Source organism: Rhinoderma darwinii, unplaced genomic scaffold, assembly GCF_050947455.1.
Source record: "Rhinoderma darwinii isolate aRhiDar2 unplaced genomic scaffold, aRhiDar2.hap1 Scaffold_1586, whole genome shotgun sequence".
NCBI lineage: Eukaryota > Metazoa > Chordata > Amphibia > Anura > Rhinodermatidae > Rhinoderma > Rhinoderma darwinii.
Genome location: NW_027461989.1, coordinates 5,001 through 31,057, shown reverse-complemented (window position 1 = coordinate 31,057; position 26,057 = coordinate 5,001). Strand labels below are relative to the sequence as shown.

At 44.7% G+C, this 26,057-nt stretch overlaps 1 protein-coding gene across 5 annotated transcripts in view; it reads left to right on the top strand.

Moving 5' to 3' along the window:
* Positions 1–26,057, top strand: part of LRRC4B (leucine rich repeat containing 4B) — a 152,976-nt gene that overhangs the window by 126,777 nt on the left and 142 nt on the right. For all 5 annotated transcript variants that reach the window (XM_075848046.1, XM_075848047.1, XM_075848048.1 and 2 more), the window contains 3 exons: positions 7,003–7,066; positions 13,956–14,023; positions 22,927–26,057. The exon at positions 22,927–26,057 is cut by the window's right edge and continues 142 nt beyond it. In XM_075848046.1, the coding sequence (XP_075704161.1) occupies positions 22,986–24,911 (1,926 nt within the window). In that variant the 5' untranslated portion in view covers positions 7,003–7,066; positions 13,956–14,023; positions 22,927–22,985 and the 3' untranslated portion in view covers positions 24,912–26,057. The remainder of the gene's footprint in view (positions 1–7,002; positions 7,067–13,955; positions 14,024–22,926) is intronic.

The window sequence follows — 26,057 nt, the reverse complement described above, 5'->3', positions numbered from 1 at the left end:
ATATAAGATACTGGTCCTCTAAACCCGGCTATCCTAGATCCCTGCACATAATATAATATTATACATACACATCCATGACTATCCTGCAAGTAATATAAGATACTGGTCCTCTAAACCCGGCTATCCTCTAGATCCCTGCACATAATATAATATTATACATACACATCCATGACTATCCTGCAAGTAATATAAGATACTGGTCCTCTAAACCCGGCTATCCTCTAGATCCCTGCACATAATATAATATTATACATACACATCCATGACTATCCTGCAAGTAATATAAGATACTGGTCCTCTAAACTCGGCTATCCTCTAGATCCCTGCACATAATATAATATTATACATACACATCCATGACTATCCTGCAAGTAATATAAGATACTGGTCCTCTAAACCCGGCTATCCTAGATCCCTGCACATAATATAATATTATACATACACATCCATGACTATCCTGCAAGTAATATAAGATACTGGTCCTCTAAACCCGGCTATCCTCTAGATCCCTGCACATAATATAATATTATACATACACATCCATGACTATCCTGCAAGTAATATAAGATACTGGTCCTCTAAACCCGGCTATCCTCTAGATCCCTGCACATAATATAATATTATACATACACATCCATGACTATCCTGCAAGTAATATAAGATACTGGTCCTCTAAACTCGGCTATCCTCTAGATCCCTGCACATAATATAATATTATACATACACATCCATGACTATCCTGCAAGTAATATAAGATACTGGTCCTCTAAACCCGGCTATCCTCTAGATCCCTGCACATAATATAATATTATACATACACATCCATGACTATCCTGCAAGTAATATAAGATACTGGTCCTCTAAACCCGGCTATCCTCTAGATCCCTGCACATAATATAATATTATACATACACATCCATGACTATCCTGCAAGTAATATAAGATACTGGTCCTCTAAACTCGGCTATCCTCTAGATCCCTGCACATAATATAATATTATACATACACATCCATGACTATCCTGCAAGTAATATAAGATACTGGTCCTCTAAACCCAGCTATCCTAGATCCCTGCACATAATATAATATTATACATACACATCCATGACTATCCTGCAAGTAATATAAGATACTGGTCCTCTAAACCCGGCTATCCTCTAGATCCCTGCACATAATATAATATTATACATACACATCCATGACTATCCTGCAAGTAATATAAGATACTGGTCCTCTAAACCCGGCTATCCTCTAGATCCCTGCACATAATATAATATTATACATACACATCCATGACTATCCTGCAAGTAATATAAACTGGTCCTCTCAACTCGGCTATCCTCTAGATCCCTGCCCATAATATAATATTATACATACACATCCATGACTATCCTGCAAGTAATATAAGATACTGGTCCTCTAAACCTGGCTATTTTCTAGATCCCTGCACATAATATAATATTATACATACACATCCATGACTATCCTGCAGGAAATATAAGATACTGGTCCTCTAAACCCGGCTATCCTCTAGATCCCTGCACATAATATAATATTATACATACACATCCATGACTATCCTGCAGGAAATATAAGATACTGGTCCACTAAACCCAGCTATCCTCTAGAACCCTGCATTTAATATAATATTATACATACACATCCATGACTATCCTGCAAGAAATATAAGATACTGGTCCCCTAAACCCGGCTATTCTCTAGAACCCTGCATTTAATAGTATATTCTTATACATACACATCCATGACTACCATGCCAGAAATATAAGATACTGGTCCTCTAAACCCGGCTATTCTCTAGATCCCTGCACATAATATAATATTATACATACACATCCATGACTATCCTGCAGGAAATATAAGATACTGGTCCTCTAAACCCGGCTATCCTCTAGATCCCTGCACATAATATAATATTATACATACACATCCATGACTATCCTGCAAGTAATATAAGATACTGGTCCTCTAAACTCGGCTATCCTCTAGATCCCTGCACATAATATAATATTATACATACACATCCATGACTATCCTGCAAGTAATATAAGATACTGGTCCTCTAAACCCGGCTATCCTAGATCCCTGCACATAATATAATATTATACATACACATCCATGACTATCCTGCAAGTAATATAAGATACTGGTCCTCTAAACCCGGCTATCCTCTAGATCCCTGCACATAATATAATATTATACATACACATCCATGACTATCCTGCAAGTAATATAAGATACTGGTCCTCTAAACCCGGCTATCCTCTAGATCCCTGCACATAATATAATATTATACATACACATCCATGACTATCCTGCAAGTAATATAAGATACTGGTCCTCTAAACTCGGCTATCCTCTAGATCCCTGCACATAATATAATATTATACATACACATCCATGACTATCCTGCAAGTAATATAAGATACTGGTCCTCTAAACCCGGCTATCCTAGATCCCTGCACATAATATAATATTATACATACACATCCATGACTATCCTGCAAGTAATATAAGATACTGGTCCTCTAAACCCGGCTATCCTCTAGATCCCTGCACATAATATAATATTATACATACACATCCATGACTATCCTGCAAGTAATATAAGATACTGGTCCTCTAAACCCGGCTATCCTCTAGATCCCTGCACATAATATAATATTATACATACACATCCATGACTATCCTGCAAGTAATATAAGATACTGGTCCTCTAAACTCGGCTATCCTCTAGATCCCTGCACATAATATAATATTATACATACACATCCATGACTATCCTGCAAGTAATATAAGATACTGGTCCTCTAAACCCGGCTATCCTCTAGATCCCTGCACATAATATAATATTATACATACACATCCATGACTATCCTGCAAGTAATATAAGATACTGGTCCTCTAAACCCGGCTATCCTCTAGATCCCTGCACATAATATAATATTATACATACACATCCATGACTATCCTGCAAGTAATATAAGATACTGGTCCTCTAAACTCGGCTATCCTCTAGATCCCTGCACATAATATAATATTATACATACACATCCATGACTATCCTGCAAGTAATATAAGATACTGGTCCTCTAAACCCAGCTATCCTAGATCCCTGCACATAATATAATATTATACATACACATCCATGACTATCCTGCAAGTAATATAAGATACTGGTCCTCTAAACCCGGCTATCCTCTAGATCCCTGCACATAATATAATATTATACATACACATCCATGACTATCCTGCAAGTAATATAAGATACTGGTCCTCTAAACCCGGCTATCCTCTAGATCCCTGCACATAATATAATATTATACATACACATCCATGACTATCCTGCAAGTAATATAAACTGGTCCTCTCAACTCGGCTATCCTCTAGATCCCTGCACATAATATAATATTATACATACACATCCATGACTATCCTGCAAGTAATATAAGATACTGGTCCTCTAAACCTGGCTATTTTCTAGATCCCTGCACATAATATAATATTATACATACACATCCATGACTATCCTGCAGGAAATATAAGATACTGGTCCTCTAAACCCGGCTATCCTCTAGATCCCTGCACATAATATAATATTATACATACACATCCATGACTATCCTGCAGGAAATATAAGATACTGGTCCACTAAACCCAGCTATCCTCTAGAACCCTGCATTTAATATAATATTATACATACACATCCATGACTATCCTGCAAGAAATATAAGATACTGGTCCCCTAAACCCGGCTATTCTCTAGAACCCTGCATTTAATAGTATATTCTTATACATACACATCCATGACTACCATGCCAGAAATATAAGATACTGGTCCTCTAAACCCGGCTATTCTCTAGATCCCTGCACATAATATAATATTATACATACACATCCATGACTATCCTGCAGGAAATATAAGATACTGGTCCTCTAAACCCGGCTATCCTCTAGATCCCTGCACATAATATAATATTATACATACACATCCATGACTATCCTGCAAGTAATATAAGATACTGGTCCTCTAAACTCGGCTATCCTCTAGATCCCTGCACATAATATAATATTATACATACACATCCATGACTATCCTGCAAGTAATATAAGATACTGGTCCTCTAAACCCGGCTATCCTAGATCCCTGCACATAATATAATATTATACATACACATCCATGACTATCCTGCAAGTAATATAAGATACTGGTCCTCTAAACCCGGCTATCCTCTAGATCCCTGCACATAATATAATATTATACATACACATCCATGACTATCCTGCAAGTAATATAAGATACTGGTCCTCTAAACCCGGCTATCCTCTAGATCCCTGCACATAATATAATATTATACATACACATCCATGACTATCCTGCAAGTAATATAAGATACTGGTCCTCTAAACCCGGCTATCCTCTAGAACCCTGCATTTAATATAATATTATACATACACATCCATGACTATCCTGCAAGAAATATAAGATACTGGTCCCCTAAACCCGGCTATTCTCTAGAACCCTGCATTTAATAGTATATTCTTATACATACACATCCATGACTACCATGCCAGAAATATAAGATACTGGTCCTCTAAACCCGGCTATTCTCTAGATCCCTGCACATAATATAATATTATACATACACATCCATGACTATCCTGCAGGAAATATAAGATACTGGTCCTCTAAACCCGGCTATCCTCTAGATCCCTGCACATAATATAATATTATACATACACATCCATGACTATCCTGCAAGTAATATAAGATACTGGTCCTCTAAACTCGGCTATCCTCTAGATCCCTGTACATAATATAATATTATACATACACATCCATGACTATCCTGCAAGAAATATAAGATACTGGTCCTCTAAACCTGGCTATTTTCTAGATCCCTGCACATAATATAATATTATACATACACATCCATGACTATCCTGCAGGAAATATAAGATACTGGTCCTCTAAACCCGGCTATCCTCTAGATCCCTGCACATAATATAATATTATACATACACATCAATGATTATCCTGCAGGAAATATAAGATACTGGTCCTCTAAACCCGGCTATCCTCTAGATCCCTGTACATAATATAATATTATACATACACATCCATGACTATCCTGCAAGTAATATAAGATACTGGTCCTCTAAACCCGGCTATCCTCTAGATCCCTGCACATAATATAATATTATACATACACATCCATGACTATCCTGCAGGAAATATAAGATACTGGTCCTCTAAACCCGGCTATCCTCTAGATCCCTGCACATAATATAATATTATACATACACATCCATGACTATCCTGCAAGAAATATAAGATACTGGTCCCCTAAACCCGGCTATTCTCTAGATCCCTGCACATAATATAATATTATACATACACATCCATGACTATCCTGCAGGAAATATAAGATACTGGTCCACTAAACCCAGCTATCCTCTAGATCCCTGCACATAATCTAATATTATACATACACATCCATGACTATCCTGCAAGAAATATAAGATACTGGTTCTCTAAACCCGGCTATCCTCTAGATCCCTGCACATAATATAATATTATACATACACATCCATGATTATCCTGCAGGAAATATAAGATACTGGTCCTCTACACCCGGCTATCCTCTAGATCCCTGCACATAATATAATATTATACATACACATCCATGACTATCCTGCAAGTAATATAAGATACTGGTCCTCTAAACCCGGCTATCCTCTAGATCCCTGCACATAATATAATATTATACATACACATCCATGACTATCCTGCAGGAAATATAAGATACTGGTCCTCTAAACCCGGCTATCCTCTAGATCCCTGCACATAATATAATATTATACATACACATCCATGATTATCCTGCAGGAAATATAAGATACTGGTCCTCTATAGCCAGCTTGTAAGGGGGGTAAACTTTAAGTTGTGTCCCCCATTCTTTTGTGACTGTCTGTATGGAGTGATTAGTGGGCAATGGAGTGGAGGGTGCACGGGGTCTGGAGCCCCCTCTTCTTATGTGTACAGTACCATGCGTGTGGCCTAGACACTGATTCCAACACTGTTTTCCCTCAATGCAGCTCTCATAGGAAGGAGGCGCAGAATGGGTGGAAGAGGCAGCATAGTCCCCCGCGCCTTCAGCTTCGTAGTATTGGTAAATCGACTGCTCCTTGTTTTATACAGTACCTTTATCAAGTGAAGTGGTTAATAAAGAGATAATCTTAGCTTTACGCTACCCTGTAATCTCTCTCTTTTTTCCCACTCTGGCTACACGATAATGCTCGGGCCTCACAATTGGTTGTAGTCCATGCCAAAGTTATTAAAAATTACCACATTTATGTTCTAATTTTTGTCTCGTGAACCCAGTAGAACAATTAAATAAGCAAAACAGGAGTCAATTGTGTCACTAAACCAAAGATTGGGGCAACTATAGAAAGGCCTGCGCAGCTGATAATTCAGGGGGAACCGTCAGAACTGCCCCCCGGCCGCGCCTCACCAACCACTGGACGGCGCCTCCGTTTGACAAGAAATGTTCTAGAGATTTTCGGCATTCGTACAACCCCAATTATAAAGTTGATTGTTATTTTTACAATAAAATGTAGGAATTTCTTTCAGTAAATCGTTGCGTTCACAAACTCGGGTCCTGCGCCTGCTCCTGCACATAGAACGATCACACTGGATCAGTCTTGTGCAGGAGCAGGTGATGCGGACGGGTCATGATGGCCATTACCGGCAACCAGCTCTGCAATGTAGAGAACTATATGGACTGTGGAAGTGGCCACTGAACCCCAATACTTGTAGCAACGTCGCAGAGACGCAGATGTTTTACTGATAAATCACCTAAACGAGAACTGGACCCCCCCGGTCCACGGACGACGCTCCGGTCACTGTATGTGATATATCTTGTATCTACTCTAAGGTTTCAGACTCGTCTATTCTCAACATGTTTCTTCTTTTTCTCCTAGAGAGGAGATCTGTCTGGTCACCTGTATGGAGATTGGCCGATCATCTGGTATTGAATTGCCGGAGGTGAGTGTCCTTGGACTTAATCTACGGTGTAATGACCTCTGACCCTGGCTAAAATATTATGTAACCGCAATAGCTGCATTAACAACTGTCATTTCTCCTCCAAATCTGTCTTTTTAACGTTTCTAAACCTTTCAAATGAGATTTTGCAGAGAATTCAAGGAATTCATCTTTCCAGTCTGTCCATTTTTGTTTTACCCTATTGGTTATAACTGGATCCTGATTTATCTCCTAAAGACAACCCCTTCTTAAACAGAAACTGGGGGAAATGTAGGGTCGCACGCAGCCTCTGCCACACAACGGCCGACCATCTAAAACGTGGCTGTGCCAAGTCCAACTGGGCAAGAGCTCTGAACGTGGCTCCTTATTATATATCTTTAATAGGCTCCAATAATTTGTTCTTGCGAGGCGACCGCTTTAAGCCCCATGGCATTTAGGTTCAACATTCTTGGCTGATTTTTGTCTTAAAAAAATATCTTCATAATCGTCTGATACAGAACTTCAAATCCCCTGCAAAGAATTACAAGCTAAAATTCTGTCTACCTGCAGTTGCACACTAGGGGGAGCTGAGGAGATGAATAGTATGTAGGTATTGTATACAGTAAGCTCATAGGTGCCCACTAGTGGCGACTGCAAGCAGCCAAAATGTTATCATCTAAATCAGTCTATGCAAGGGGTTTGGAGCTCTGTATCAGAAAAACAAAGCTTACCCTAAGGTGAATGTACACGGGCAGATGTAACGAGCTCCGCGTGATGATAACAGCGTGTCCATCAGAATGTATGGCGAGGAACGATCAGTAATACGATGATTCCCCCTCTAGGTGGCAGCACATCTGATGTTTACATGGGGAGATGTGAAGTCAATAAGAAACCATTTTTTAGGCCGCATAAAAGATCCAATCAGCTGAAATACGAGCATTTGCTGATTGGTTGATTGATTGCTCCAAGTTTACACAGACCAATGATCAGGAGCGAGAGTTATAAGTGTTTTCATTCACCCCCGATCATCGGCCCGTGTACAAGAGCCTTAATCTAAAAGGTGTTCAAGTCTGGACATTCACTAAGGGACGTTTATTTATCAACTCTGATGCCGATTATTTCTACCATTGATCCGCGGAGACATATACTAAAAAAATCACAGAAAAAAGCCGGACTTAGGGCTTATTCAGACGAATGGGATATACGTGCAACGTGCATGATTTTCACAGGCGTGGCACGGACCTATATTAGTCTATGGGGCCGTGCAGACAGTTGCGTGATTTTTTACGCCGCGTGAGTCCGCTGCGAAAAACTCACGACATGCCCGTTCTTTGTGCGTATTTCGCGCATCACGCACCCATTGAAGTCAATGGGTGCGTGAAAATCTCGCGCACCACACGGAAGCACTTCTATGGGACGCGCGTGATTCACGCAAGAGCTGTGAAAAGGATGAATGAAAACAGAAAAGCACCACGTGCTACAAACATCCAAACAGAGTGTCATAACGATGGCGGCTGCGCGAAAATCACCCATCCACGCACCATATGGTGATGACACACGGAGCTGTTAAGTGCCACGCGCACGCAAAACTCACACGCTCGTGTGAATCCGGCCTTACTGATCCAAGGGCAAGCTCGACCGCCGGTGATCCACCGAGATCCCCCGGAGCGGGAGTTTAGGCTTCTCTGACAGGATCCACCACGGTCCACGTTTCTCAGAATATTTGTACTTTTTATTTATTTTTACTCTAACATAGCGTCTAATCTACGCTGCAAAATATTTATTCATCATTTGCGCTAGAATTTAGTGCCCTTTGTGCCAATAATATAAGTTCGGAAAATGGGAGAGAAGACGCAGCTTAATGATTGGCCGGGATTTCGACATATTTCTGAAATGAGACTTTGTATCTCCTCCCGCACCTCGTGTAGGAAAGTCGCGCTCATTTTAGCCGGTGGGGTCAGGGCTGGGCTCATGTTTATTACCGGCTGTTCCTTCTCCATCTGATGTTTTGTCATGCAAAGAACTATAATAAACTCTGACTAATTATAAGTACCATTAAACAGTTGCCTAAATAACCATGCTATACAGGGCCACCCCATTGTATACCGCAACGATAACCTACTGTACATCACCTACATAAATGCCGCTATACAGGGCCACCCCATTGTATACCGCAACGATAACCTACTGCACATCACCTACATAAATGCTGCTATACAGGGCCACCCCATTGTATACCGCAACGATAACCTACTGTACATCACCTACATAAATGCCGCTATACAGGGCCACCCCATTGTATACCGCAACGATAACCTACTGCACATCACCTACATAAATGCCGCTATACAGGGCCACCCCATTGTATACCACAACGATAACCTACTGTACATCACCTACATAAATGCCGCTATACAGGGCCACCCCATTGTATACCACAACGATAACCTACTGTACATCACCTACATAAATGCCGCTATACAGGGCCACCCCATTGTATACCACAACGATAACCTACTGTACATCACCTACATAAATGCTGCTATACAGGGCCACCCCATTGTATACCACAACGATAACCTACTGTACATCACCTACATAAATGCCGCTATACAGGGCCACCACCATTGTATACCACAACGATAACCTACTGTACATCACCTACATAAATGCCGCTATACAGGGCCACCCCATTGTATACCACAACGATAACCTACTGTACATCACCTACATAAATGCCGCTATACAGGGCCACCCCATTGTATACCACAACGATAACCTACTGTACATCACCTACATAAATGCCACTATACAGGGCCACCCCATTGTATACCACAACGATAACCTACTGTACATCACCTACATAAATGCCGCTATACAGGGCCACCCCATTGTATACCGCAACGATAACCTACTGTACATCACCTACATAAATGCCGCTATACAGGGCCACCCCATTGTATACCGCAACGATAACCTACTGTACATCACCTACATAAATGCCGCTATACAGGGCCACCCCATTGTATACCACAACGATAACCTACTGTACATCACCTACATAAATGCTGCTATACAGGGCCACCCCATTGTATACCACAACGATAACCTACTGTACATCACCTACATAAATGCCGCTATACAGGGCCACCCCATTGTATACCACAACGATAACCTACTGTACATCACCTACATAAATGCTGCTATACAGGGCCACCCCATTGTATACCACAACGATAACCTACTGTACATCACCTACATAAATGCCGCTATACAGGGCCACCACCATTGTATACCACAACGATAACCTACTGTACATCACCTACATAAATGCCACTATACAGGGCCACCCCATTGTATACCACAACGATAACCTACTGTACATCACCTACATAAATGCCGCTATACAGGGCCACCACCATTGTATACCACAACGATAACCTACTGTACATCACCTACATAAATGCCACTATACAGGGCCACCCCATTGTATACCACAACGATAACCTACTGTACATCACCTACATAAATGCCGCTATACAGGGCCACCACCATTGTATACCACAACGATAACCTACTGTACATCACCTACATAAATGCCGCTATACAGGGCCACCACCATTGTATACCACAACGATAACCTACTGTACATCACCTACATAAATGCCGCTATACAGGGCCACCACCATTGTATACCACAACGATAACCTACTGTACATCACCTACATAAATGCTGCTATACAGGGCCACCCCATTGTATACCACAACGATAACCTACTGTACATCACCTACATAAATGCTGCTATACAGGGCCACCCCATTGTATACCACAACGATAACCTACTGTACATCACCTACATAAATGCCACTATACAGGGCCACCCCATTGTATACCACAACGATAACCTACTGTACATCACCTACATAAATGCCGCTATACAGGGCCACCCCATTGTATACCACAACGATAACCTACTGTACATCACCTACATAAATGCCGCTATACAGGGCCACCACCATTGTATACCACAACGATAACCTACTGTACATCACCTACATAAATGCCGCTATACAGGGCCACCCCATTGTATACCGCAACGATAACCTACTGTACATCACCTACATAAATGCCGCTATACAGGGCCACCCCATTGTATACCACAACGATAACCTACTGTACATCACCTACATAAATGCCGCTATACAGGGCCACCCCATTGTATACCACAACGATAACCTACTGTACATCACCTACATAAATGCTGCTATACAGGGCCACCCCATTGTATACCACAACGATAACCTACTGTACATCACCTACATAAATGCCGCTATACAGGGCCACCCCATTGTATACCACAACGATAACCTACTGTACATCACCTACATAACCGGCCACACGAGCTCCACGTAAATGCCGCTATACAGTGTTAATATATTTCCAACAGTAACTGAATTACAGCTCCAATCCAATTTCTGAGGGTCATAAATGCCCCGGAGATGCCCCTCGACGGGGATGGCTGATGCGCCCGCTGTGACCACATAGGTCACACACTCCTACGGCCGACCAATAGTGTGAACGTTGGTTGTGCTGAATTTATCACAGAAGACGCACGAGTCCTAAATTCAGTCAGTTCATTAGTTGAGCTTTGACTTCCACACCGGCTGAAATGATCAATATAAAGACGTTCATGGTTTGACTGAGAAGAAATCTAGAATGGACTCCATTGTGAAGAGGGGTCCCCACGGAGCCCGGACCGCGCACCACGCTCGCCATATCATGTCCTTCACCTCCCTGCTTGTACTCTGTGACCTTGATGGGGAACACATTTCTGCTGCAGTTTGTGCAGAAGACGGAGGTACTAGTGCGTTGGATGTCGTTAAGGGGTTAAGTATGTAAATGGCCCGTACAAGAAATATAGTGAAATCCTGTTCCTTGTAGAACCCTCTCCAAAGACAAGGGGGCGCTCCTTCCATCTGGAGAAAAAAGGTTCAGTCTCCAGAAGCAACAAGACTTATTTACTGTGAAAGCGGTGAATCTGTGGAATAGCCGACCTCAGGAGCTGATTCTTTACTGTGAGAGCGGTGAATCTGTGGAATAGCCGACCTCAGGAGCTGATTCTTTACTGTGAGAGCGGTGAATCTGTGGAATAGCCGGCCTCAGGAGCTGGTTTTTTACTGTGAGAGCGGTGAATCTGTGGAATAGTCTACCGCAGGAGCTGGTTCTTTACTGTAAGAGCGGTGAATCTGTGGAATAGTCGACCTCAGGAGCTGGTTCTTTACTGTAAGAGCGGTGAATCTGTGGAATAGCCGACCACAGGAGCTGGTTCTTTACTGTAAGAGCGGTGAATCTGTGGAATAGCCGACCACAGGAGCTGGTTCTTTACTGTAAGAGCGGTGAATCTGTGGAATAGCCGACCTCAGGAGCTGGTTCTTTACTGTGAGAGCGGTGAATCTGTGGAATAGCCGACCTCAGGAGCTGATTCTTTACTGTGAGAGCGGTGAATCTGTGGAATAGCCGGCCTCAGGAGCTGGTTTTTTACTGTGAGAGCGGTGAATCTGTGGAATAGTCTACCGCAGGAGCTGGTTCTTTACTGTAAGAGCGGTGAATCTGTGGAATAGTCGACCTCAGGAGCTGGTTCTTTACTGTAAGAGCGGTGAATCTGTGGAATAGCCGACCACAGGAGCTGGTTCTTTACTGTAAGAGCGGTGAATCTGTGGAATAGCCGACCACAGGAGCTGGTTCTTTACTGTAAGAGCGGTGAATCTGTGGAATAGCCGACCTCAGGAGCTGGTTCTTTACTGTGAGAGCGGTGAATCTGTGGAATAGCCGACCTCAGGAGCTGATTCTTTACTGTGAGAGCGGTGAATCTGTGGAATAGCCGGCCTCAGGAGCTGGTTTTTTACTGTGAGAGCGGTGAATCTGTGGAATAGTCTACCGCAGGAGCTGGTTCTTTACTGTAAGAGCGGTGAATCTGTGGAATAGTCGACCTCAGGTGCTGGTTCTTTACTGTAAGAGCGGTGAATCTGTGGAATAGCCGACCACAGGAGCTGGTTCTTTACTGTAAGAGCGGTGAATCTGTGGAATAGTCTACCGCAGGAGCTGGTTCTTTACTGTAAGAGCGGTGAATCTGTGGAATAGTCTACCGCAGGAGCTGGTCACAGCAGGGACAGTAGATGGCTTTAAAAAAGGCAAAGATAATTTCCTATAAACGAAAAAATATCAGTTGTTATGTCAATGTGTAGAATTTTTGTTTCTTTCCTTCCCTTTTCCCATCCCCTGGTTGAACTTGATGGACATGCGTCTTTTTTCAACCGTACTAATTATGTAACTATATAACCATGTAATATATGTAACTATGTGTCCGTGTAGATGAGCGCGATCAGCCTGGAGTCCAGGGCAAGAAAGACATTTGTGCTGCTGATTTGTTTAGCTCAACATAGACTTTCTACATTGTGACAAACCACAGCTGTGCGAGCAGGACTAGGACGGGACAAGCTGAAGCCTTTGTATATGCATGAGATGTGGAATTTAATATTGGAGAGTTGCAGAATTTTTGAATATGTGATGATTCGGCTTAATTCAGATCCGGCTGGATGAGACCTCTCGGCGGTCCAGGCTATGTAAGTCCCCGGTTCTGGAAGGAATGAAACCCAAAACTCCAGCCAAACACTTGTGATTTTTGTTGTTGTTGCTCTGATTTCCTTTTTGGTGACTCATTTGGTTGTGGATCTTTGGGGTGAATCCTCCATCGCACGCGCTCCGTTACCCCATTCCGTCCAGTTATTAGACACAAGAAGTGACATCGAGCCGTTTGTCTTTTCTGTTTTTGATGATTTCTTGAAATGTTTTTTGTTCTTCCCAGAATAATTCCGGATAATGAAATCTGTTTTATATTTGGATTTTCCATAGAATTTACATAATCCCGCGCTTCAAGGACTGACGTGTACATTGAATGTTAACAAGGATGTAGAGCCGAGGTAAGTGACCCATTAACACCCCACACGCCAGGAGGAGGTTATAGGAAGGTTATTTAGGTTATTCTTGAACGGATTCCAGAGAACCTGCCGGAGAGTCACACGATCACAGGCAGAGCCCCCAGAGTGTTCTCTTTTTTTCACTTGTTGCTTGCAGAGGATTTTTGGCCCCATGTAATGGTTTTCCTCCATTGTGCCGCTGGGTGTCCGGCCTGGACTACTCCCGGTCACATATGCCAAGAATATCACACGGGAACCAAACACAAGTCCAGCTGATGATTTATTGTATTACATATGACGTGCAGAATCTCTACAATAATCCATAATCTCACATCATAGAAACCGCAAATCCCGATAATACCGCTCATTCCATAATGTCACGCAATCATCACCCGGCTACTCCCATCATCCTCACAGTAAACTTTACCTCTACATTTTCTCTCAACCAGTGATTAACATTGGATATAACTACAGATCCAGGAATAGGAGGTGCGACTGTCCCTTGTAAACGGAGTCAGAACTGCTCCCCATGAAGATGAACACGTGGACTGCTATTAACCCCTATTCTCTCCACTGCAGTGAAACATTAAAGGGGGTTTCCATCAACTAAAAAAAATGAGCTTAGAGCATGAAAATTGATAAAATAATGAATCCCCTTCCGCTCCAGCACTGCCACGTGAAGGGGGCCCCGCCAGTCTTTGTTGACTTCCCTGCAGGGATGAGGGGCCAAGTTTCCACGTGACCACTACAGCCAAACACTGGCCACAATGGGGGTGGTGGCAGGACTGGCCCGTCACCGCATCAGACCGGAGGGAACCAGCCTGGCAGCGCTGGAGCAGCGGAGGATTGAACAAATGACCAGGGGGTTCTTTTATTCTCCTTCCTGCTCTTTGCTCATTTTTTATAGTTCCTGGAAAACTCTTTTTTTAACTTGAATAGATTCTCTTCAGAGGGTTCAGCAAATGTTATATAGAGAATTATACCAAGAAAATCCTTACCAGAGCCAGAGACCGTAAGATACGCTAAAAGGTCCACCAAGGTCAGCTTCCATCTGTCCCACAGTACCGCTATGGGTAACAGGAAGGCTAACCCCTACTATAGTTTTACTCTCCTACGCGCAACTTGTGGGTTTCTACCGGTCAATTCCTATAGGAGCGAGCAGCGTACATGTCGCATGACACTGAGCAACAAGAGTGCAATAGAGTACAGTCCTAGACCACTAGGTGGACAGCACAGTCCCAGTCTAAGTCCTTGTAAAAATATGGGTACTGTCTCTTTAAGGATGGCTTAACTTTACTTGCAACATTAGTGTAACAATAATGGTAGCAATAACACAAATAACCTGCTCATATAGTATAACACTGGAGTTTCTCCTGCTGCAGGGGGGGAGATGTGATGGGGTCCGCGGGATAATCTGTTGCGGGGCCAGCAGAGGATGGTGTGTACCCCTTTTTACCAAGGGATTTGACATAGGGCTAAACCGAGTATTCACCCTTTAGTCCCTATGCAGGGAACCAGACTTTACGAGCGAACCCCAGAATAGACTCCCTTGGTGACTTCCAAACGTAAATATGATAAGCAGAGTCAGGAATATCAAAAGGTCAGGGCAGGCGACAAAGGTCCATCACGGGTCAACGGGCAAGAGGTCAGGGAAGAATGGTCAAAGGTAGATAGATAGATAGATAGATAGATAGATAGATAGATAGATAGATAGATAGATAGATAGATAGATAGATAGATAGATAGATAGATAGATAGATAGATACTTTATAGCAGAAGACCAGGAACAATAGGATGAACCAAAATGCCCTGGCAAAGAGCGCAGAAAGGAGAGGATCCTTGAACAACCCCCAGGACACCGCTTCCGTCGCCGCCCCAATATGAAATGAATGGGGGGAAAACAAAGACACCTCCAACCCCAACTGCCGCAGGCACCTACGAAAAACCCAAGTAAACTGGTACCAGGACAGAAAGGACCAGTCCGCGTGACGCAACATTTGCCCACTCACAACCATTCAAACCTCTCTGTAGCCCGCAAAGCATGCGACTGGGCACATCCTTGCCCCCCTGGCTGCCCCCAACACCACTCTCTTACATCACCCCCCCTGATCTGTCTTAGAACACTGAATCCAGAATTCCACACTCCTGTCCGCCAACAACACATCTTCCATCCTTAACCCCCCAGCCCTCATAGTGCTGGGCGCCATCAGCTCCCCCACCCTCAGGGCCCCAAAAAATATCCACGAGAACGCCAATCTATATAGAGTCACCTCAAAACTAGAAAAACAAACATCCACCAACACCCCTCACAACTGATCCAACAGCACAAAAGACACCGGGCACCGATGATCCGGTAACATTATCCCCTTCCTATAACCCTTCAGCGCCTGGCCAACCCAAAAAAAATTTGTAATATCCCTGTACCCCCGGAGCTTAAAACCAAAGGCCAGGGCTAACACAAAATGACTAACCTTGGACATGGACCAGCCTGCGATAGAGACCTGTCCCAGAAAAAACAGCAATGCCACCACCCGATCGTCATCTGTCCTTACCCCATCCAGAGCTGCCAACCTTCCCAATCCCGCCACGCAGAATCATAAGCAGACCAAGTCCCGGGAGCAAGCGAAACCCGGATCAATCCTCCAGCGTCCTGTAACCCAGCCCCCACAGCCACTCCGGGTAAGAGATCCCTTCCGAATCAACCTCAACCGGAAACGGTCCCACTGCAATCGAGAAAGAGAATCGGCGATGTAATTCTGGACCCCCGGCACATGAATCCATGCGTTCAAGGACAGGCAACGTAAAACTAGGTTTCTCAAAAGCCGGACGACTGGGTGGGGGAAAAAGCTGACACATTATTAATAGCCCCCACCACCCCCAAATTGTCACAATGGAAACGGACCTTGATGTCCCGAAACCTCCAGCCCCAAATTTCCACCAAGATGGGAAAGAGTTAAAGGAAAGCAAGGTTCTTGACCAAACCCAAATCCACCCACTTCTGCGGCCAGCCAGCAGCGCACCACTGCCCCTTGCAGTAAGCCCCAAAACCTACACCCCCCGCCGTGTCTGTAAACAACTCCCAATCAACGCTGTCCACCCCCGGGGACATAATAAAGGACTTCCCATTATAACAATATAAAAACTCAAACCAAACCACCAAATCCACCCTGAGCTCTTTATTCAGCCGAATAAAATGATGCGGGGCTGACACCCCAGCCGTCGCTCCCGACAGCCGCCTGCTAAAAATCCGACCCATGGGCATGATCCTACAAGCAAAATTGTGCTTTCCCAACAAGGACTGCAACGCGCGCAAGGAGATCTTCCGCAAATGCCTACCCCGATCCACCTCCGCCCGCAAAGCCTCCAGTTTATCCTCCGGAAGCCGACACTCCATCCTCACAGAATCAATGGTGATTCCCAAAAAGACCAGACAGGAGCTAGGCCCCTCTGTTATGTCCAGGGCTAAAGGAACACCGAACCTCTTCGCCACCCACTCCATCGTGCGCAGCAAAGTAGAACAAACCGAAGAACCTGCCGGACCAACGCACAGGAAATCGTCTAAGTAATGTATTACCGACGAGACCACCCACTCCAGGAAGGAACTAAAAGCCTCAAAATAGGCACAGGAAATCGAACACCCCAAAGGGAGGCAGCGATCCACAAAATAAGCCCCGTCCCAATAACACCCTAACAGCTGTATGCTATCGGGATGCACCGGGAGGAGGCAAAACGCTGATTCGATATCTGTTTTCGCCATTGAAGCTCCAGCCCCATACCGACGCACCCAGTCAACCGCTGCATCAAACGAGGTATAAACCACCGAGCAAAGTTCAGGAGAAATCACATCATCAACTGACTGCCCCCGCGGATAAGACAAGTGATGTATGAGCCGAAACGTATTCGGCTCCTTCTTGGGCACTACCCCCAGCGGTGACACCACTTAATCCGGTAATGGTCAATCCCCAAAAGGACCTGCCATGCGCCCTAACTTAACCTCCTTCCGCAACTTATCCCCAACCACCCCCGGATACTGCAACGCCGAACGCAAACTTTGCTAGGAAAACGGCACCTTATGAGCGGGGGCAGGGATACGGAAACCAACCCGAAAACCATTCAATAACAAAACTGCCCTTGATCTATCAGGGAATATATTTAGAAAGGGCTCCATTTCTTCCCACTTCACCAGAGTCAGGCCCTTGGCTAGTGCCCCCTGCCCCCCATCCTTTACCTTTCCAAAAACACTTAACGGCCCCGTGGGAAATCCCGCCGCAGGAGGAACAGCTATGTTTAAACTTACAACCCGGTCCGAACATACACTGGCCCTCATTAAACTGCCAGCAGAATCCGGATTTTCCTCCTGCCCCACCCATTCCCCCACCATAAGGCACTGAGGGGCCGGCTGAACCGGCCGCACCTCCAGGAAAGGATTGGCCAAAGCGCACCGGAGCCATGACCCTCAACCACAACCCAATATATTTGTTATCCCATCTAATGTCAGGCCGCACGGCTTTCCGCTGCCGGAACTACTCATCATAGCGCAGCCACGTCTGCCCGCCGTAAACTCGATGAGCTTCCCCGATAGCATCCATGTAACAGAAGAGGCCGGAACAATCGGAACAATGTTCCGGTGTCTTCTGCCCTTTCATGCTCGCCAAAATCGCAAACGCCTGCAACCCATTAACAAAAGTTTGAGGAATCAACCAATAGCAACGTTTTTCTTCCTTCTCCTTTTTACTTTCCAACCATTTCCCTTTATCTAAATTGAACTTCTCTAAAGGCAAGAATGAAAAAATTTCGACATATTCGTCCTTCCATACTTTTTCCTTGACTTCAGGCTTCAGATGCGCCCCTAACGGGCACTCAAAACATATATACACCTTACCCTTCGCCTTATCATCCAACCTCACCTCATCAACCGCCCCATCCTTCTCCATCTGCACAGACACTGCCACACCCGTTCCCTTAGACACCCCCCCAGCCGCACCCGGCGTACTATCCACCAATGCGGGCCCCACCGACGGCGGCACCCACGCTGAAACAGGAGACGGGGAACCCAGCGCCCCCACCCACATCGCGCCAAAAGCTTACGCACACAGCCCAACAATTCACGAATCTTCCCCCCTTACAAACACCACCACCGGAACTACCCCCCACCCCTGGGGACCGAAATATAGCAGGCAATGAAAAAGTAGGAGACATCAACTCACCGGGCTGCGCAGGTGCTGTGTCCCCACCAGCCGGGGCAAAGGATTCATCCAGACGTCCATCCTGTCCACCGACCTCCCAGTCGTCAACTTCATCCGGACTAGCCGGCCCCGGACAAGCGCCAACACGACCGACACCCCCGACTCTCCAAGGAAGCGCTCCAGACTAGTGCGGACGAACTGGGCCTCTCCTCCCGTCTGTTGGGGGCCTCGTCCACCCCGTGGCCCACTGGTAGCCACCCACCTGCCCCCCCCCCGTGCCACCACCGACTGTGGTACACGCCTGGAACCCGGGACATCATCATGTTGACAGGCGGGCCGCTCGACTGGATCATCGCCAGCACGGCCTGCCGCAAATCCTGCATCCCATCGACTGGAGGCAGAGGGCGATCCCAGATGCAAGGGAGCCTGCCCCCCCCACCTCCGCTGAGCCAGGCTGGCTGACAGGATTCCTCTCAGACCAGGCCGTCCTGCTCCTAGCAGCCGAGCGGGGAGCCCGGCCTGGAGGGTCCCTCGTGGGGCTCCTTACCCGGTGCCTGGCTCGCGGCAGGAGGTCCGGGCTCAAGCGCTCCGGAGGCCTTGTGCGATGGGACCGCTGCCGAGGAGGAGATGACGTCACCACCTGAGCCCCGGATCCACCCGCCGACACATACTCTCCTCCTGCCGCCGGGGCAGAGGGCTCCAACAGCTCCTCACCACAGAGCTCGACAGCGGGTCGGATAGCCCCAGCTCCTCCGCAATCCATGCCATGCCTCGTTCCGCTATGGCCGCCCGGAGCTGAGTGAGTAGGGCATCCATTGTTAGAGCAGGACAGGACAAGCTTTCCTGTGCTGGTACCGTAATGGCGGTGTCCTTCCTCTCTGCCCACCCTTAAATATCCTAGCCTCGCCCCACTAACCTCCGCTCCCCCACTACCTCCTAACCACCCCTCCTAACTTCCTTAACTCATTCCCTGCCTAAATCCCTGATCATGGTGGCCTCCCCCAGGGCTTTCTGCCGTGTCCGGCCTGTACTTTATAGTCAGGAAAAGCTGAGTGGGACCCAGAGCAGAGCATCAGCAGCGTGGGAAGCAGCCAGAAAAGGAGCGGTGCCAGCCAGAGCGCTGGGCGCAGGTAAGAGCGGAGAGCGGCGGCCATTTCAAGGGGTTACTCACTACTACTTGTCTTATCTTTCCAGGAACTCTTCTGGCTTGACTCTGTCCCACTATCCTCCACTCACTTTACAGGACTTAAATGTTTCAAACCTCTCACTAGGCTTCAGGGAAGTACAGTCCCTTATTAGGCCTCAGGGCAGTACAGTCCCCTTATTAGGCCTCAGGGCAGTACAGTCCTCTTATTAGGCTTCAGGGCAGTACAGTCCTCTTATTAGGCCTCAGGGCAGTACAGTCATCTTATTAGGCTTCAGGGCAGTACAGTCCCCTTATTAGGCCTCAGGGCAGTACAGTCCCCTTATTAGGCTTCAGGGCAGTACAATCCTCTTATTAGGCTTCAGGGCAGTACAGTCCTCTTATTAGGCCTCAGGGCAGTACAATCGTCTTATTAGGCTTCAGGGCAGTACAGTCCCCTTATTAGGCTTCAGGGCAGTACAGTCCTCTTATTAGGCCTCAGGGCAGTACAGTCCTCTTATTAGGCCTCAGGGCAGTACAATCGTCTTATTAGGCTTCAGGGCAGTACAGTCCCCTTATTAGGCTTCAGGGCAGTACAGTCCCCTTATTAGGCCTCAGGGCAGTACAGTCCTCTTATTAGGCCTCAGGGCAGTACAGTCCTCTTATTAGGCTTCAGGGCAGTACAGTCCCCTTATTAGGCCTCAGGGCAGTACAGTCCTCTTATTAGGCCTCAGGGCAGTACAATCCTCTTATTAGGCTTCAGGGCAGTACAGTCCTCTTATTAGGCTTCAGGGCAGTACAGTCCTCTTATTAGGCCTCAGGGCAGTACAGTCCTCTTATTAGGCCTCAGGGCAGTACAATCCTCTTATTAGGCCTCAGGGCAGTACAGTCCCCTTAGTAGGCTTCAGGGCATTTTAAATAAAAAAACCTCCCGTACCGCAGGAACAGGCTCATTCATAACCTCAAGTGGTCTAGCCGGACTCCCCAATGGCGCAAACATTTTCCCTTATATCTCCTCTCAGCCACTGGCCTGTCCTAACTAGTATTTTGGTGCATGGCTGAATACCACCACGCTCCCCACCATGTCAGTATTGGGCTCTGCATGAGCCCGTACTGATGCCTTGGACCTTCTCTTGCAATGAAGGCAGGGTTTTTCAGATGTGCCCGTGTGCAACGGCTCACCAGCCCTACATACAGAGCTCCGTAAAATACATCACAACATGTGAACATCAAACATTTAAAGCGATACATACACAATTTTACATAAGGGGAGTTATCCCCCATACAAGTTACTCGAAGAATCTCAGTGTACATGAAAGAAACAATTTTATGAGATAACAGTGTGGGACATGGACACTTCCCACATTGACCTTGAGCGCTACATTCTCTGTAAGATGTGACCTGAACAAGAGCATCTGCACTGCACAGCAGTTCTACCTCGTTTTGTACTGTGTCTGGTGTGTGTCCATCCCAGTGTGCTCCAGCTGTCAATCACTGGGTAGGACCGCCCACTGGACTCCTAAGCTCCTCAGGCCCCATGCACATGAACGTAAAAACACCCGTAATTATGGCCCATAGACTTCTATTGGCCACGGGTACTTCCTGTATGCTTACGGGAAGGTGCCCGTGCCGTTGAAAAAGATAGAACATGTCCTATTTCAGGCCGTAATTACGGCACGTGCAGTCCATAGAAGTCTATGGGGCTACCGTAATTAGGGGTGACTACGTGTGTGCACCCGTAATTACGGGAGCGTTGCTAGGCGACGTCAGTAAATAGTCACTGTCCAGGTTGCTGAAAGAGTTAAACGATCGGCAGTAACTCAGCACCCAGGACAGTGACTTCCGATCACAATATACATCAACCTGTAAAAAAAATAGAAGTTCATACTTACCGAGAACTCCCTGCTTCTTCCTCCAGTCCGGCCTCCCAGGATGACGTTTCAGCCCATGTGACGGCTGCATCACAGGCCAATCACAGGCTGCAGCCAATCACAGGCCAATCACAGGCTGCAGCGGTCACATGGACTGCCACGTCATCCAGGGAGGTCAGGCTGGATGTCAAGAGAGGGACGCGTCACCAAGACAACGGCCGGTAAGTATGAAATTCTTTTACTTTTACTGCGGAAAGGGCTGTCCCTTCTCTCTATCCTGCACTGATAGAGAGAAGGGGCTGACGATTAGTGCAGTGCAATTTTGCAGCGAAAACGTGCCCGTAAATACGGGTGGAATACGGGTCGAATACGTGTGACACCGTACCCGTATTTACGGCAGTATTTACGGGAGGAAAAAAATACGTTTGTGCATGAGGCCTTAATGTGACGTTTAATACACTACAAAGCCGGTTTTTCTGGGTGTCAGCAACTTGTTACTGCTTAAAGATAGAATAAGTAACGAATTCTTAAACTGTGTGTTTGTGTTTACTCAACAAGACATTTCAATCTTTGTTCCATAAAAAAGGGTCCTTGATTATTCAGCTTTTTACTGCCTGTTGCAGTTCAGATGTAAAGTTTTGACCCCCCCCCCCCCCATATTTGCTGTATTCACTATGTGCACCTTAACCATATCCTTCTCACGTCTCGTATTTTCTTGTATTTAAGGCATTTGAAACTGAGGATGATAAAGCTGGAAAAATAGTATTAAACTATGAAAATAGAAGATGGGCACCAACCATTGCACCCACAGGATGCTTGGTTTGAAGATTTTTAGAATGATTTTGAAGCAAGTTTTATTTATCTCATGGGTCTCTTCCCTGGCCCTGGGAGGAACATCTCCCACATCTTGTCCTGCTGCCTGTTCTTGCAGCAATCAGGCCAGTCGGGTTGCATGTACACGGAAAGAACTGGTAGAAGTGCCAGAAAGCATCTCGGTAAATACGCGATACCTGAACCTTCAGGAGAACATTATTCAGGTTATCAAGACAGACACTTTTAAGCACCTCCGACATTTGGAAATATTACAGCTCAGCAAAAATCTTATTCGGAAGATTGAAGTTGGTGCTTTTAATGGACTCCCAAACTTGAGCACTTTGGAACTTTTCGATAATCGCTTGACCACTGTTCCTACTCAAGCCTTTGAATATCTATCCAAGTTAAGGGAGCTGTGGCTAAGGAACAATCCTATAGAAAGTATCCCATCATATGCTTTCAACAGGGTTCCTTCATTGAGACGACTTGATTTGGGAGAACTGAAGAAGTTGGAGTATATTTCTGAAGCTGCTTTTGAGGGTCTTGTGAACTTAAGATATCTAAATCTGGGCATGTGCAATTTAAAAGATATACCCAATTTAACAGCATTGGTCAGACTGGAAGAACTAGAATTGTCTGGAAATCGTCTAGAAATGATTCGTCCTGGTTCCTTTCAGGGGCTGACTAGCCTGAGAAAGTTATGGCTGATGCATGCTCATGTTGCAACCATAGAACGCAATGCCTTTGATGATTTGAAATCTTTGGAGGAACTAAATCTTTCCCACAACAATTTAATGTCTCTTCCTCATGATCTTTTCACTCCTCTTCACCGCCTGGAGCGAGTACACCTTAACCATAATCCTTGGCATTGTAACTGTGATGTTTTGTGGTTAAGCTGGTGGTTAAAAGAGACTGTACCTAACAATACAACCTGTTGTGCACGTTGTCATTCCCCACCGAACTTAAAAACGAGATACATAGGAGAATTAGATCAGAGTCACTTCACATGCTATGCCCCAGTTATAGTGGAGCCTCCCACTGACCTCAATGTAACGGAGGGCATGGCTGCTGAGCTGAAATGCAGAACAGGTACATCGATGACGTCCGTAAACTGGTTAACACCAAATGGGACATTGATGACTCATGGTTCCTATAGAGTACGTATCTCTGTTTTACACGATGGCACACTGAATTTTACAAATGTTACAGTACAGGACACAGGACAATACACTTGTATGGTCACAAATTCAGCCGGAAATACAACCGCATCTGCTACGCTCAATGTTTCTGCTGTAGTGGATCCATCTACCACGGATTACACCTACTTTACAACTGTTACAGTGGAAACTATGGATTCATCCCCAGAGGAAATAAAGCCTACTGAAAAAGAGCCTGGTCCAACCACAACAGTTAGATGGGGGATAACCTATTCTACCACGTCACTTACTCCACGAAGTACCCGTTCTACAGAGAAGACATTTACTATTCCAATAACTGATGTGACAGAGAACATAATGAAGGATCTAGATGATGTCATGAAGACAACAAAGATCATTATTGGGTGCTTTGTGGCGATCACATTTATGGCAGCTGTTATGTTAATTGCATTTTATAAACTTCGTAAACAGCACCAGCTGCACAAACATCATGGGCCAACACGAACTATTGAAATAATCAATGTTGAAGATGAAATACCAGCTACTGCCCCAGGAGACAACCATATGGCACTCCCGGCTATTGAGCATGATCACCTTAACCACTATACAGCGTTTAAGTCCCATTATAACAACAATACAGGAACACTTAACTGTGCCAAAAACCCCATGCTGAACTCCATTCACGAACCCCTGCTGTTCAAAAGCAGCTCGAAGGAAAATGTGCAAGAAACACAGATTTAGCTTCATTGAAAGTCACCAATAAAAGTTTGTCAAACATTTTTCTTTTTCCAGAGTATGAGAATGAAGAAGACCGAGTTTACAACGATAAGAGCGAGTATCTCTGGGTTAATAGTCACACAATATTCATCTTCCTTTTTCCAAATACCTATTCAAATAGAGGTGTCCCCAATGAAGCACTGACACAACATGAAGACTCTTTTGATAATTTTAAAGGGATAATCCACTCTCTGACTACCTGACATATTACTAAAAAAAAAAAAGAAAAAAAAACATGAAAAGGGAAAAGTATGAAAATGCTTATTTTGTGGTACAGCTCTTTATGTGTAGATTCTATTTCAAATCTATTTTCATCAAAGATGTGAACAGAAAAAAAAATCATTCAAGAGATTGCTGAAGAATTTTTTTTAATAGTGTCGCTCAGGAGTTTCTGTTGAATCCTCCTGGTCTGTGACAACAGTGACATTTTTTTTCCATATATATAAAAAAAAAATAATAGATTTTTTTTTTCCATTCACTCATTACCATGGGTGCCTGCTAGGACATAAAGAAGTGATGCAGTACAGGCCCCGGGGATTGTAAGATGGTTCCTTTGTGATCGCTTGGACAATGTGTAACAAGTCAGAACTGAGTATTGTGGAAAGGAATTGTGAGAATAGTCGTTCCTTGCCACTTGGTATCACCATCCCTATCAGAGGGTTTTCATTGTGCTTTTTTAAGAAAATACAATAAAAATAAATAAATAACAAAATATCAAAAGGTGTTTACAACCTTGAAGAGAACTTTATTTTCAAAGGTACTGTGCCATATAACCCTTTACAGATGTGCCAATTATCTTCAGAACTTTACATAAAATTAAAACTGTATGAAAAAAAACAAGAAAAAAAACGTTTTTACTAAATATTTTTGTTTTTGGGAAAGGAACATGGAGAACTTTACGATTTTGAAACTTCTACCACAGGAATATTTGGGCCAGTTATTTTGTCTGGATTTCTATCAAAAGTGTATGGTGTGTGAAATAATGAAGTTAATATGAACCTTTTAAATCCTCCCTCCTTTTTTTTTTTTTTTCTTTTTTTTTTCTTGGGTGGGTGTTTAGTTGCTTTGAAAATTGTTTTGTTTTTGTTTTTTATTTTTGAAATTTTGATT